This window comes from Episyrphus balteatus, chromosome 2, assembly GCF_945859705.1.
Source record: "Episyrphus balteatus chromosome 2, idEpiBalt1.1, whole genome shotgun sequence".
NCBI classification, from domain to species: Eukaryota; Metazoa; Arthropoda; class Insecta; order Diptera; family Syrphidae; genus Episyrphus; species Episyrphus balteatus.
In genome coordinates this window covers 128,608,006-128,624,707 of record NC_079135.1, presented here as the reverse complement: position 1 = coordinate 128,624,707, position 16,702 = coordinate 128,608,006, and the positions used below count along the sequence as shown (strand labels likewise).

The 16,702-nt window shown below is 32.0% G+C and overlaps 2 protein-coding genes across 2 annotated transcripts in view; one reads left to right on the top strand and one right to left on the bottom strand.

Annotated features, from left to right (window-relative positions):
* The window catches only part of LOC129908198 (dolichyl-diphosphooligosaccharide--protein glycosyltransferase 48 kDa subunit), a 383,207-nt gene that overhangs the window by 259,055 nt on the left and 107,450 nt on the right, over positions 1-16,702 (bottom strand). The gene's annotated exons all lie outside the window — the stretch shown is intronic.
* On the top strand, positions 12,307-14,132 carry LOC129908197 (uncharacterized). The gene is made up of 2 exons (XM_055984551.1): positions 12,307-12,793; positions 12,857-14,132. The coding sequence occupies exons 1-2, from the start codon at positions 12,460-12,462 to the stop codon at positions 13,882-13,884; spliced, it is 1,362 nt and encodes a 453-aa protein (XP_055840526.1). The 5' UTR covers positions 12,307-12,459; the 3' UTR covers positions 13,885-14,132.

Here is a 16,702-nt window from a genome sequence, read left to right as displayed (position 1 = left end):
TTACACGGTGTAACGCTCAAAATATACGCGGGCGGAGACCTATCAGGTTTTGTAGAGCTAGTCGCACTGAATACGAAACGGTATTTGAAAATCCCCTAACACCCCCAAAATCTGGAGTTACGGGCAAAAACGGTTTTTTGGACCTTCACCCATTGAAAAAATTCTAGCTTCGACAATTTTTTACCCATTTTCGATTTTCTTACAGTTTCTGATAGAAAATAAATATACTGCCTCAATTGATTCCTTATCGAACCGTGAAAACTATATGTTTCTATGTCTGCTAGTTTTTGAGAAAATTGAAAAATTATTTTATCAGATTTTTCTTTTTTCAAAATATTTTTAGTTTTTATTTCTTTTTATTTTTCAATTTTCTCATAAACTAGAAGACATAGAAACATATTTTTTTCACGGTTCGATAAGGAATTAATTGAGGCAGTTTTCTGTGTGAGTAACTTTTTTACTAAAATTCACAGTCTGGACAAAAATAGTATAAAATGAGTTTAAAACATTTTTTTTTTCGCCTATTTTTAACTTTGAAATTGATTATTTCAAAAACTATTGGTTATATTATATTGATTTAAAAATTAAAATCAAATGCATAATTTTGCCTTTCGGAAATGGTATCATTTATTACTGTAGTGTTGCCGTTGTTTTTTAATATTTTTTTTTATTTTGATAATTTTTTTTTAGAAAAATGCCCCTCCCACCTAAACGGGGAGAGATAGACCCCCTCCCAAAGAAAAAAATGTTTGTATTGAGCTCCTCTACAAAACCCGTTATCAAATCCTGGCGCCCAAGTTATCCTACTACGTGCCGAAACAACATTTTTGTTCTATACCTAAAAGTTCGAATTTCTGTATCTGGGTTGAAATCGAAAAATTTTTTTTTCTTAGCCAATTTTGAAGTGATTTTCATAAATAATACCTCGATTAATTGGGAAATAGATATAATTTTAGAATATATTTTTTAAATAGCATGTTGTTTTGAAAACATATACTTTAAATTGTTGCCGAAGTTGGGCAAATGACAAAAAAAATTGAATTTTTGAACTTTGACAGCTTATAAATTCTAAGTGGTTCAACCGAGTTACATGTTTTATACATTGTTAAAAAGGTATATTTATTTTCTATCAGAAACTGTAAGAAATTGGGTAAAAAATTGTCGAAGCTAGAATTTTTTCAGTGGGTGAAGGTCCAAAAAACCGTTTTTGCCCGTAACTCCAGATTTTGGGGGTGTTAGGGGATTTTCAAATACCGTTTCGTATTCAGTGCGACTAGCTCTACAAAACCTGATAGGTCTCCGCCCGCGTATATTTTAAAACCTCATTTTTGTAACACCGTGTTATTGATACCGTCTAATAAAGCCCAAGCATTTCAACCATAAGAAATAATTTGGTTTTTTTTCAGTGTAAAAGTCTTTTTTTGTGTTTTTTTTTTAAGGTCCAACGTTTTCGTTAGCCAAAGTTAAGCTCACAATTCTAACATTAGTCACAAGCTAAAGCGGATTTATTTTATTTCAACTTAAAATCCAAAAAATACAAATATTTTTTCAAAAAAATCATTGATTTTTACTTGTTATATTGCTACTACATAGGTTTTTAATTATGCATTCGTAGTGTGAGGAGCTTTTTGTGGGTTGGGGTCAAAATTCTGCCCGGGGTCAAAATTCTTTTGTCAAAATTCTGCTTTCAAAATTCTGCTTTTCAAAATTCTGTTTTTCAAAATTCTGCAAAAAATTAAAAAAGGGTTTGGAAAATCTTAAAAAGCGCGCTCTTTTTAACATTTTCCAAACCCTTTTTTAATTTGTTGCAAAATTCTGTAAAATCATCTTTTTATTATCTACTTATTTGATAACTTGCCTACATAATTTGTCATTTCTTGAATACATATTAATTTTTGTTTTATAAATGAATAAATTGGAAAATATTAAGAAAAGGTTTTTAATACTAAACAATTCCAAAAATAATTCAAATTTTTTACTTGCGATATAGGTACTATATGTGTGGATTAGAATCAAAACCCATTTTATCCACTTTCAGAGATTTCGAGTAAATCGAGAAAAACAAAATTAGAAAATCAAAAAATGTATGGATTTTGCTATTTTTTACATATATTAAAGTCTGATATCTTGGCCATAAAATAGAATTTGGGATTCAAACTTGGCCCACGTATGCATTAGAATAATAAGAACAAAACCTCATACCTAAGTCATTTTTTTTGAAAAGTGGATATAATGGGTTTTGATTTTGATCCACACATATATCAAGTTATGCATTCGTACAAAAAAAAAGTTGAGATAACATTTTTCCATGACATTGCGATGGTAGAGAATGCAAAAAAAGTGGGTCCCGGAAGTCCGTCTGTCTGTCTGTCTGTCTGTATAAGGAGCTACAGCCTAAACGGATGGACCGATTAATGTCAAACTTGGTATGTAGCGTTATTTGGCGACTCTCCAGAGGGGTTTTTGGAATTAATTTTTTTGGACCCAAAATAACGGTACTTGTCATATACCGATTTAAGTAAAATTGAAATATCTCAAAAACGTTTTAATAGACCTTAGTTTTAAGCTAAGGTCTATCTTCTAATGAAAATTTTTTTTTTGGAAAATCATTATTAACGGTACCTGCCATAGAACCGTTTTTTTTTCAAATCTGATTATCTCCGAAGCTACTTATTTGATTTCAACGAAACTTTTTATGAGGAAGCATTTATAGAATTTAAATATAAACCAGAAAACAAATTTCCAAAAAAATAATTTCTGTATTTTTAAAAAAAATTTGAATTTTTTTTTTTTGAAAAATCAAATTTTCGAAAACGGGACATTGAATTTTTTTGAAATTTTGTTTTTAGATGTTGATTAGTGATTTCTACAAAATGGCATACCAATTTTATTTTAAAACATTTTTTACAAAAAAATATTTATAAAAAAATAGTTTTTTTAAAAAACAGCTCTAACGATTTTGAAAATTTTATTTCTAAAAATGCATCTTAACATATCAATTAAAACTGCATACTTGTTTTGGAGGGCAATTTGATTTGAGATTTTATTTTATTTTTTTAAAAAACGAATTTAATTTTTTTTTTCCAAATTTCTATATAAAAAGTCTTAAAAATTAACTTTAACTCTAAAAGCAAGTTCGTGCGACCCAGTCGTGCATTTTATTTAATTTATCAAATAAAGATAAATATTCAAAAATTTGAATAAGAAAAGGAATATTTTGTATCAAATAACATCGTTTCTAATAAGTTATAGATTTTATTTGAAAGAAAGTAAACAAAAAAATTTAGGAAATTACCAATGTTGCATTACATAAATGTGGTGCATTTTTCTTTAGTCAGCGCATATGCTATAAAAAAAAAAAAAACAGAATTGGCATAATTTTTTTGTTCAAGTATAATGCTAGCAGAATTTTGAAAAGCAGAATATAAAAAAAGCAGAATTTTGAAAAACAGAATTTTCGTTAAAAAAGGAGAATTTTGAAGCCAGACCCGATCCCGCTTTTTGCCATAGGCTCTATACTCTTTGGATCCAGGGTTTAACTAAAGAAGTTTTGACTGTGTCACTATGAACTACAGTCTAAGAGAGTAGAAGGCACTATAAATTACAATCTGAGATAGCAGACGTCACTAATTTAGAACCTGGGATTCCACTTGTGGAACCTAAGTTCTTTTAAAAAGTGGAGGAGCAATCAGTACACAAGATTGGTACTTTCCTAACTAAAGCACAACCCGTTTTGTACTGGATTTTATCCGATGCCTAATTTTATCTCTGTAATAACCGGATGTGAACTGTAAGACACAGAAAAAATCCATCACCGTTTTTTAATTCAATTTGTGTATTCTTTTAGTTTTTTTGCATTTTTGTAATATACAAAAATAAGTTGATATAACAATCAAACATTCCATTACGATGATAGAGAATGCGAAAAAAGTGGGTCACGAAAATTCGTCTGTTTGTCAGGATGCCTGTCAGTCTGTATAAGGAAATACAGCCTAAATACATGGGTCGATCCACTTCAAACTTGGTATGTAGCAGTTTTTAAATCATGTACAGAGGGGTTTTTGGAATTAATTTTTTTTAACCAAAAATAAAGTTAGGTACCGGTTATTATATCCATTTCGGAAAAGTTTAATTTTCTTAAAAACGGCTCCTACGATTTTGATAAGAAAATTCAAGTAGCGTATATTAGTTTTTGAACAAGGGGTGTTGATTAATCAAAAAATACAAAAAAATTGCAAATAAATGCAGTCACAGCTCAAAACTGGAGGGTGACCGGGACAAACGGACTTGAAATTCGGATTCAACTGGACAATATACATTTCGGAAGGGATTGGTCCAAAGTAGGTACATTGTGTGTCGGTTAAATTGGTACAAAATGGCATACAATTTTTTTCAAAAAGTTTTTTTTTTTAAATGGCTCTAACGGTTTTGAAAATATTTTTTTTTTTCTAAAAATGCCTCTAAACAAAGCAAATTGATAACATACTTGTTTTTGAGCCTAATTTGATTTAAGATGTTGTTTTTTTCATTGAAAAAAAAAAAACGCATTTTATGATTTTTAAAAAATTTTTTCTTACAAATTATTTAACCAATTTTTATACAAAAAGTCTTAATGAGCAACTTAAACTCTAAGAGCAAGTTCGTGTGACCCAGTCCAGTCGTGCATTTTATTATTTTTGTTTCAATAATTAAAACTCAAAAATTAACTTATGAGCAATATGCAATAGAACACTTTATGAAAATTAGAATTAAGTAAAAAATTCGTGTATTTATAAAGTTTTTTTGTATTATTTTTTGTGAAAAAAAGAGTTAATTCGGGAACAAATTGTGTTTTTTTGAGAACTTAAAGGTTCAGTGAGGGTTCTCATATGTTTGACTTTACCACAAACAGTACATCTCACTTAGATAAAAAAAAAATAGAAAACAAAACAATTGTTTTACTGTTTAATGTTTTTCTACTTTTATAATTCACAGTTTAGTTCTTCAAGAAAAATTACTGAGTAAATGTAAAACCACACCTGGCAACATTTATTTGATTTTCTATGAAAGATGTCGTCGCAGATCGAAAGGAAATTGTATAGTTTGTTGCAATTGGTAGAGCTTGTCGTGTCTTTTAGTTTTAGGTTTCAGATTCCATTCTATAGAAGACCTCAAACCTATTCAAAGAGGTGAAGAGCGGGGCAAAGAGTATGTGCATGTGCACGGCTAATGCGTTTTTATGGCGAATTAATTGCTTGTCCTGGTAATTTTGGATGATACCTTCTTGTTGGGACTTAAAAGTTGGAAAACTCTAGCAACACCATCGTCATCATCATCATCATAGTCGTCGTCGTTGTGTCGTTCGTCGTCGTCAATGGAATGGGGAAATGCGTTACATTAATGGTAAGCATTTGTAAGTTTGATTACTTCTTCATCTCTCTCTTTTGAAATGTGCTGTGCGCCGGTAATGAGATTTAAGGCTGTATAAAATGATCATGCTGCTTTTGCTCCTGCTGCATTTAAAAAAATAAAGAAGAAAAAAAAAAAATAAAATAAATTACGAAGTGTTGATGTGCCGAGGTGCAATGAGGCGCTGTAATTAGGTACTCACTGAGTTATGCTGAACAATCAAGGCGCCGCCACTGGAGCCGGATGATAGTACTAATCCATAACTTCACGCAATCGAATATGAATGCCACAGGTGGAATCATAGTTGAGCAACAGCCACGCCAGAGATATTTTACGTGTGTGTATGTGAAGGCATTCACTGGCGCAACCACGGATGATTGCATGACGAATAATCACGTGTGTGTAATAATTGAAATTCTGAACATTCAAAGGCGAACGGTAATTGAAAGTTGTGCAGAGATCTTTCTCTTGCTTCTTTGTGTATCTAGCTCTAGGAACGTGTCAAAAAAAATGCAATTTAAACAGCAAAAAAGAAGTCATTAGTTGATATCCGGTGGTTTTGCAATTAAGATCCCTTAAAGAAAAATCTTGGGATGCTGATTCCGGGGTATCATGCTGATGAAATTAATGTAATGGTTCAGTTAGTTTAAACGAAAATGAGAAGTCAAGTTAATTATTAGGTTAAGATTCATATACACTAAAATCTCATTCAAGAACATTTCCGGTACACTTTTGAGAGAAGATACAATATTTTAATTGAAGAATTGGGTTAAAAACATTTGAAATGAATTAAACCCTGTTCATCAGCTGTTTATCAGCTGTTCATCAGCTGTTCTTCATCATCTGTTTATCAGCTGTTTATCAGCTGTTAATCAACTATTTATCAGCTGTTCATCAGATGTTCATCTGATGTTTATCACCTGTTCATCAGCTATTCATCTGCTGTTCATTAGCTGTTGAAACTTTATATTTTCTGTTAATTTAAGAGTTCATAAGATGGTCAAAATGCTCAAATGTTCCCAGTTGATTTCATTGAAAAAATAACACGGTGTTACAAAAATGAGGTTTTAAAATATACGCGGGTGGAGACCTATCAGGTTTTGTAGAGCTAGTCGCACTGAATACGAAACGGTATTTGAAAATCCCCTAACACCCCCAAAATCTGGAGTTACGGGCAAAAAACGTTTTTTCGGACCTTCACCCATTGAAAAAATTCTAGCTTCGACAATTTTGTATCCATTTTCGATTTTTTTACAGTTTCTGATAGAAGATAAATATACCTTTTTAACAATGTATAAAACATGTAACTCGGTTAAACCACTTAGAATTAATAAGATGTCAAAGTTCAAAAATTCAATTTTTTTTGTCATTTGCCCAACTTCGGCATCAATTTAAAGTATATGTTTTCAAAACAACATGCTATATAAAAAATATATCCTAAAACTATATCTATTTCCCAATAGATCGAGGTATTTTTTATGAAAATCACTTCAAAATTGGCTTAGAAAAAAAAATTTTTCGATTTCAACCCAGATACAGAAATTCGAAATTTTAGGTATAGAACAAAAATGTTGTTTCGGCACGTAGTAGGATAACTTGGGCGCCAGGATTTGATAACGGGTTTTTGTAGAGGAGCTCAATACAAACATTTTTTTTCTTTAGGAGGGGGGTCTATCTCCCCCCGTTTAGCTGGGAGGGGCATTTTTCTAAAAAAAATTATCAAAATAAAAAAAATTAGTAAAAAACAACGGCAACACTTACATTAATAAATGATACCATTTCCAAAAGGCAAAATTGTGCATTTGATTCTAATTTTTAAATCAATATAATATTACCAATAGTTTTTGAAATAATCGATTTCAAAGTTAAAAATAGGGGAAAAAAATTTTTAAAACTCATTTTATACTATTTTTGTCCAGACTGTGAATTTTAGTAAATAAATTACTTAGACAGAAAACTGCCTCAATTAATTCCTTATCGAACAGTGAAAACTATATGTTTCTATGTCTTCTAGTATATTTTGTCTCTGCCCGCGTATATTTTGAGTGTTACACCGTGTAATTAGTTCAACATAAATATTTTTTTTAAGTTGAGTTCAAGAAAAAAACTTCATGCTTAGCTCGCATCTCTTACACTTTCAATTATTACCATAAATTTCTATTTCCCCCCCGGCAACCTCTGATGAAAGCATCTGCTAAATATTTCTATTCTCATTTTTATTTTCCCAAAAATTCTTTATTCTATAGGTTCAAGATACTCGAAGTTCTACACACTAGTGCTAATAATCACTTTTTTGTCTCTAATATATGACCCAAAAGAAAAAAAAAAAAAATAAAGCATAGACAAATACCCTAGCACGCACAATATTATACAGCATAATTTATGCGAGCAAACGTGCCACACATGCTCGAACACATACATGCACCATGTGTGTCCTCAAAGAGTAAAACAATTCACGAAAACTAAATATGCCCAAAAGGCAACAGAACGCTGATGATTCCATTCTTTCCCCTTCTCCAAAAACACTGGAGGATCCTTATGTATACTTCTGGGAACAAAGTTACCTTCCATAGAATCATCATCATCATCAATGTGCGTTCTATGAAAAAAGGTTCTCTCTCCCACCCAAGTTTTTATCACATAGTCGTCCTTTATAACCCGGTTGGCCCACAAAATATGTTTACTGTTTGTAAACACTACTTCGTCCTGGAATATGTATGTTTCCGAGCGAAAAATCAAAACCAACAAACGACGACAACGACGACGATGATGTGATTCCATCTACACATTCAATGTGGAGACGGAGAGTGAAGTTATGCTCCATGTTCCACGAACATGACAAGAGAAAATATTTGCGTTTGCTTGAGGGTGCAGGTGCGGGTGCGGATGATGGTGCAGATGCGACTCGAATGGATTCCTGCGACAAGAAAAATTGCAATCCTCACGCATACAAACCTCGACTCGATGTTATTTCCTTGGGAATATGTGTAATGCTTCCCAACACCATGCAGCAGCAGCAGACCGGGCGCACTCTCTGTCAATGTATGGCGTTTCAGCTAGCTTCCAGCTGCGTTATCATGTCAAACAAGGGATCGACATAGGTACAAAGAAATTCCACCGCGGCACAGCTAAACGATGTGCCACTCTTGTTTACCCAGCGTCATCAACATCATCATAGTCATCCTGAACCTATGATAGTCGAGTCGAGAATGGTGCTGCCGCAGTCATCAGACTTGAGAGCTGGCGCAGGGTGGCGCTATGGATTCGCGGCATCATCATCGTTCATCCAGAGCTTGTCATCGTCACACATCATCTTCTTTCTCATTGTGTCGTCACTTACCCCCTTTCCTCCTAACACGATAGGAAATTTTTGTCAATACTTACATTTAATTTCAATTATCATTATGGATGGAAAAGTTCGACAGCGTGGATGGCATCATCAGTCTTGCAGTGAGTGTGTGTTCTCCCTATATTCCCTGGCTCCTAAATTAAGTTGAACGCCCTGGATTCTGATTCTGACTCTGGCTTTATGTTGGTATATGGTTGGTTGCATGCAGCATAGATTTGAAATTTTAATTAAAATTGGATAAATATTTGAATTTAGTTCAAAAAGAGAAAAGTGAAGTGGTGGTGGTTTTGTGGAGGTATTTAAAAGGATATATGACAAGGACATGGGATGAGCTGATGAAGCTCGTCATGATGGCATGCAGCATGCCTTTCGAAAGCTATATCATTTTTCACATATACGTATTTAAATGCAACAGCTCAGATTTTTGAGAAAAAGTCTCTGTGGTGGGTTTTTGCATTCTTTGATGGTTCATAAAGTTGAGTTGACAAACAATTAAAAATATTTTATCATTTTGAAGGAAAGCGGTTGTGTTTTTGTGTAGGTATTATTTCAAAAATGAGTTAAGCTTAAAGAAAAATAAATACAACAATAAAAAAAAAAATAGACTTATTAAACAAAGAAATAAGTAGAAGAAGTCCAACTAGAAATGAATAAATTAAAAAGCAATTTTGTGAGGGACACTCGGGCGTATGTGTTACAAAAATTAAGTTTTTTGTTGAATATTTGTAAATACTTCAAACTATCTGAAAATGGTTTAAGGCTTTAAAACTTTGATTTGCTGCATGTATTTAGACCCAAGTCCTGTTTTGAATCACATTTAGAGTCGAGTATTTAAATGTTAACGTCCCAACTAACATTTCAGCTTCGGTTAAGGTATTACAAAAGCTACATTTCAGCTTCTTTTCAACTTTAGTAAGGTTGTTGGGCATGGAAAAAGGAGAACGTTATACCAGTTTGACCCTCTATAAGGATCTTAAACGAAGCTTTACCGAAGCTCTACCGAAGCTTTGAGATTTGACAGATAGCTTCGGAAGAGCTTGTGTAGCTCTTTAATACATGTCTTATCGAAATTAAAAAAAAAAACTACAAAAACAAAAAAGAATTCTTTTTTAACTGGTATATAATTTTTTTTAACACACTAAGGAATCGAACTTCGTATCTGCTTGGTAGTAGTCCACCACTCTACCAACTCGGCCATCCTAGTATATTCATTAATGAAATCAAAAACTTAATCAGTTTAAATAGCAAAAAATGTCCGAGCTAAATTATTCAATGTCAAAACTAAAAAGTGTCCGAGATAGATTATTTATATTATTAAGTATCAAAACCAAAAATCGAATACAAAATTTTGTAATTTCTGTAAAGCTTCTATAAATTCATTAAACAGGCTTATAAGAAAACAAGCTTTCTTCGTTTAAGTTTCTTTAATAGTATTTAAACAACTTATTAGAAGTTGTTAAACAAGTCCGAACTTCTATAAGCAATTAAATTCTGAAGCAAGCTCAATACAAGCTGTATAAAAAGTAGAACCTGCGAGATTTCAATATACAGAAGCTGTTGTGCTAGTTGGGGTCAGTCTTCAAATGCAAGGTTCAAACTATAGCAAGTTATAACCTTATGAAAACTGATACAACTTTTTTATCAATAAATATTCCTTTTGGACTAAAATGTAACAGACTAAGGCTGAACAAATCTGATGTTTGTAGAAATTCAATTTAAAAAATAGAATGTCCATTTGGCTATTATAAACCTCTTACAAAACGGTGTGGTCAGAATAAGGTATTAACAATTGAATACAAATTGAGAAAATATAAACAGTTTTAAAGGTTTTCGTCTAAGGAAATGATTTGAACCCCCCTACAAACAATTTTGCTTTTATAAAGCTTTATAGAAGCAAAATTGTTAGTTGGGCCAGGTCTCTCCTTTTCATCCTTAGCAGTGTTTGAATATTGTTTATTTTTCAAACAGTAATTATCTGGAACCTGATGTCATTCTAAACTTTTCATAAGTCTAAATAGAGACTTGTAGCTTTTTCTTCTTTGAATTTCACACAGAAAAGTGAAGGCATTTTGTAACTTTCAAGAAAGCTTATATATGTATATTAATGTCCGCTCTTTAAAACTAGTTCACTAAAAAGTTGGTGACTTGTTCCTAAGTTATCTTATCAGGTTATTCAAAACAAACAAAAATTGTTGTGAATATTAAAGTTTATATACGACGAACAAAAATTATATGATAAAGAAATTAAGAACTGTAACTTCCTCTTGATAATAACCTTCTTATCAATTTAAATAAAAAAAAAGAGTCAAATACTTTTCGTTTACTAAAACTTGAATAAACCGAATACCAAAGGTATTTATTTTAGGTTGTCTAATAAAGTGCTTTTAAGATTAACAAATTAAAAATAAATCATACTCGTAATAAAATTTCAACAGATAATACATAATTATGACTAAATTTGAGTTTTTATAAGTAAACATAAGATTAAAAACTAAAATGCATGACTGGGTCGCAAATACTTGCTTTTATAATAAAAAGTGATTCGAATATAAATAAAAAAGTTTATTCTAAATAAAGTTTTAAAAGATGTTAAAAAAAAGGATAATATTAATTTTTAATGTTAAGAAACATCGATTAAATGGTTTACTAGGCTGAAAAAAAAATTCTTGTACATAAGAAAGAATTTTCAAAAAAAATTGTTTAATCCATTTTTCTTAAATAATTTTTTTAAGTTAAACAAATTTTCAAATTACAAATAATGTTATTAATCGACAAAAATATAAGCAATAAAAAACAAGTTTCAAAAAAATTCAGCGACCCGTTTTTAAAAGGGTTGGGTTCGATATCCCGCTTTTTATATTCCCGTTTTTTTAAATCCCGCTTTTAAAATCCCGTTTTTCATAATCCCGCTTTTTAAAATCCCGGTTTTTGTAATTCCGTTTCTTATAATCCCGAATTTTACAATACCGTTTTTTACTATCCCGATTTTGCAATAAAACTAGTTGTTTTATTTTAAAAAATCGTGCGATTTTCATTTAAATGTATTTCAACTTATATTTGGATGCATTTCAACAATTTTGATATTTAAATAAATGAAATTTCTTTAACTTGTGAACTCAATTTAAGGTTTTAATCATTTTATGTTTTTATAAAAGAAATACCGTTTTAATAATGTGTTGAAGGTACATGTTCTGTGGGCTTTAGGACGCAAAAAATCAGTTTTACTAATTTTTTGTCTATTTATCATAATTTTTTTAATTTATGAACTAAGCATGTATTTTGTAAAAAAAACGGGATTTTCGAGATTTGACGGGATTTTAAAATGCGGAATTATAATTGATCGGGATTTTAAATAAGCGGGATTTCAGAAGACGGGATTTAAAAAATCGGTATTTTAGAAGACGGGATTTCAAAACTTTTTTTTCGGTATTTTCGAAAAACGGGATTTTAAAAAGCGGGATTCCGATACGCTCACTTTTTAAAAATTTGATTTTTCAAAAAAAAAAAATGTTTGCCATTGTTAACTGGAGCTCAATTTTTTTAACGAATCCTAAACCTGCCCTTACCTATAAATCAAAATGAAAATTTATACCGAATCATGGACCAATTATAATCTTAAAACATTTAAAATTCTTATAAAAACCCTAAGAAGCTTGTTTTGCTAATTCAGTGTCAGAGTTAATTTTAACAAGTTATCACCAAAGCTTATCATTTTTCAAAGAATGGAAACAATTTACAATGATGTTGAAAAAATCTGGAGCACTCCGAATCTTGACATTGAGCACCGAGGTCTTGGTCAAGCTATTTTAACAAAATTAAAAGATGACAACCACGACAGAATTTTGGAAGTGTTTTATGATAAAGGAATTTCGTTAACAGTTGGTGATGTTCGTCAACAAACAATAAAAGTTGCACAGAATTTGCAACGAATTGGACTGAAGAAAGGTGATACAGTAGTGATTTACTCAATGTTGAACAAAATGATTACTTCAATTGCTTTTGCTTTGTATACTATTGGAGCACCGGTTAATTTTTTTGAGACAAATCTTGAAGGAGGTGAGTTCTTACAACAAAAACTAGAATACTAGTTTTTTTTTCAACCAATTTTTTGTCTTCTAGATGACATCAATCAAATTCTTCAGCAAATTGATCCAGTACTCATAATTTTTGAGGAAGAATATCGATCAAAGCTTTTTACAGCAATTAAAGATTCAAAACTTTCTAACTTGAAACATGTTCTTAGTCTTGATTCTGATGTTACTCCCTCAGTCGAAGAAGTTCTATTTCAAGATTGTGGAAGCATCAATAGCTTCGAAGTACCCAAAATCGAAGATCCAACTACCCATCCAGCTACTTTATTGCTAACCTCAGGTACAACAAGATTACCCAAGATCATGGTGCTCTCTCATGCCGTAATGATGGAAGGCATTTATTCTTGGTATAATCTTGAAAATGGAATGAAAATATTTTCATTTAGTCCGGTTCGATGGATAAGTCAAGTGTCACTCATGTTGCAACCTGTATTCTTTGATGTTCAACGATTCTACACGTCACAAAATCCATCTGGAGAATTGGGCAGAGACATCATCGACACCTGCAAGATCACTCATTTTTTAACTGTTCCTACAAATTATCCACCAATTCTCAAAGCAGCCGAACTTTCCGGCAATCCGGACAGTTTAAGTTCACTGAAAATAGCTGCAGTTGGTGGTGAAGTGGTATCAGAAGCTTTGATAGATCATTTTTCAAAAGCTCTGCCAAATTGTAGACCAGTTAAATGCTATGGAATGACTGAATTAGGTGGTTTGTGTGCTTCAGATGAAGATATCACCAAAAAAGGTGTTAACGGAGGGGCTTTAAAGAAAGGTTTTATGGCAAAAATCGTTGATGGCAATATGAAGCCCCTTGGACCTAACGAAATGGGTCAACTGCTTATGAAGAGAAATTCACTACCTTATCTGAAGTATTTAAAAAATGATACAGCTAATAGAGAGAACTTTGTAGAAGGAGGATGGTTGAAAACCGGTGACTATGCGTACATGGATTCGGATCATCTCTTAAATATTGTTGCACGATGTAAGGATTTAATTCGATCAAGTAGAAACATTGTAAATTCAAGAACTCCTTTGTATTTGGTCAAGTACTGATGTTTTTACAAAACTTGTTTTCAGATAATTCCGGGCTCAATTGAAACTGTTATAGGAAGTCATCCAAATGTGGAGCTTTGTGCTCTTATTGGACACCCCAATCCCGAAAATTCAAATGATGAAATAGGAACTGTTTTCGTTTCTCTTCGAAATGATAAAGTCTCGCAGAAAATCGAAGACGATTTAAGAAAGCTCCTTGAGGTGAAATGTACAAAGGAAGAGATACAAGTAGTTCGGAACATTAAAATTCTTTCTGAAATGCCACTTACAAGCTGTGGCAAAATTAATCGAACTATTCTATTTGAGATGGCTCAAAGTAGTTAAAATTGATTTAATTATAAAAATAGAAGGCATATAAATAAATACTAAATATAAAACAAAAATAAGTAAAATTCTGACTTTATTTTCGCATAAATCTACTTATAAGAGTCAATTACATAATTGGTAAAAGACCAAAAGTATTTGACAAAATGGAGATAGGTGATTTTTTTGTCAGCGAGTGTACACAAGCGTCTTATAGAATGTCATGGAGGACTAAAACGTTTAGTGGAGTAACTAAAGCTCAAAAATTGGCAATATTAGGAAACCCGGCCGAACAGCTTAGATTTGGATGTTCTTTTTTTTTCAAACATCGGTAATTAAAAAATACTTTAAAGTCTATAGATTAAAAATTGCCGGTGTTGCCGTTTTGATTTTTTTAAATTTACCTAATTGAAAATTTTTGTGAACAAAAAAAAAATTTTTCAAAAAATTTTCTTAAATTTCATAAATTAATTGATGCCAAAAGATTGTCTAGGATATTCAAGGAAAAAAAAATATATGAGAGTGAGGGACAATCTTCCATCGTTCAAGCGATAGATGCAATTTTCTTATTAATTGACTTCAAACACAAAAAAAAAAAAAAAAGAGTGTGTGTACACATGTACACGCGACTGAAGTTATACTTCTCATTCAGTATATGTAAATGAATTTCATTTGATATTTTTAATTTCTATTATTAAATTAATTAATCCACACATCGTTTTTTTACATTTTTATCAAGTGAACAATAAATTAATTCTTTCATCCTCCTTGCGTCCATGTAGTTTTCAATTTATTCTGTGAAATTTACACATGTTGTGCGGTTCAGACCGTACGGTATACGCTTAACGAAACTAAATGAATTGAGCATAAAATGTGCGATATGGTTATTTTATGAGAATTGTGTGTGCTTCAGCACTAGTAGTAGCAATATGGAACTTGCAGGGTTGCTACAAAGCTCAAAAGTGAGCTGAGCTCAGCTCACAGCTCAGCTCAAATTTTGAGCTAGCTGACTTTTGAGCTATGTACCATAGCTCAGCTCATTTGAGCTGAGCTGAAAGTCAGCTGAGCTGATGGTTGAGCTGAGCTGTTGGGAGAGCTAAAGTAAAGTGAGCTGAGCTGAGCTGTGATGGGTGAGAGGATACATTGATTTTTATTTTTAAAGTATAATGAAATATGAAGATATTTTAAACTTTTATAAAACACCATAGCTCAAGATGTTTGGTTCTAGTTATTAATGGAATTATTTTAACGCATGGATATTTTTATAAATAAAACAGATAATTTTTCGTGATCTTTCTCTTGGTTTTTTTAACCCTAGAAAGATAATCATAATATACGTCTCAGAGACGTATGATTCTAAAAAAGATTTTTGGTCTAATGTTAACCCTTTTTGTCATATTTATTTAACTCATTACTTAGATTATTTTAAAGAAGTGATATAATAAATCAAATCAATTTAACAAAAACCCAGAAATTTGAATTGAATTAGATAAAACAGTTCTTTACACGCCATACGTCTTACAGACGTAGATTATCTTTCTAGGGTTAATAGTAAATATATTTCTATTTTTTTAGTAAAATATTTCTTTTTTAATCATACAAAAAAATCAGGTACAATCCGGTTTTACGACTTTTTTCAAAATTCCGAGAAAATCGCGTTTGAAAGTTGGGGTAAATTTTTTTTTCGAAAAATCCCCGAATCTTTGAACGCTCCTGGAAGCTAAGCCGCTTGAGAGCAATTTTTGGGAGTGATGCCAAATGATAGCTTGTGTCATGGGCCTACGCTTTGCACATTGTCACATTTTTAAAAAATCGTCTTGCATGTTAAACCGCCACATCATGCCTATTTTTTCAGAATCGGGCTTAACTTTTTTTTTACCTTTAAGTTCTCCTGGTTTGAGAACGCGTGTACCTACAGGGATGGAAGTTGTACCCAAATGTAGGTTAGAGTCCCCGCTACCTTTTGGCATCAAAAAAATTTTTTTCATTTTTTCCAAAATTCCGAGATATAGGCGTTGGAAGTTGGGGCGCTCACTTTCAGCTCAGCTCAAATGAGCTAAGCTATGGTACCTAGCTCAAATTTGAGCTGAGCTGAAATGTTAGCTTTTTGCAACCCTGGCAACTTGCCACATGTAACTTGCCACATGCAACTTGCCACACGCAATTTGCCACATGCAACTTGCCACACGCAACTTGCCACATACAACTTGCCACATGCAACTTGCCACATGCAACTTGCCACATACAACTTGCCACATGCAACTTGCCACATGAAACATGTAACTTGCTACGTGTTGTGTGTTTTATGTTTGTCGTACTGCGGCGTACTGCATTTTTAAATACTAAAGTACTGCGTACTCTAAAGGTGAAACGACAGCCCTGCTACCCAGGGTGATCGCGTCATAATCCCTTTGACATTCTTGTCAAAAAGTAAATTTTCATACCCACCCTCCCATAAGAAGTATAACTTCAAAAATTTGAACACAAAGGCAACACCTACAATATTTAAATATAC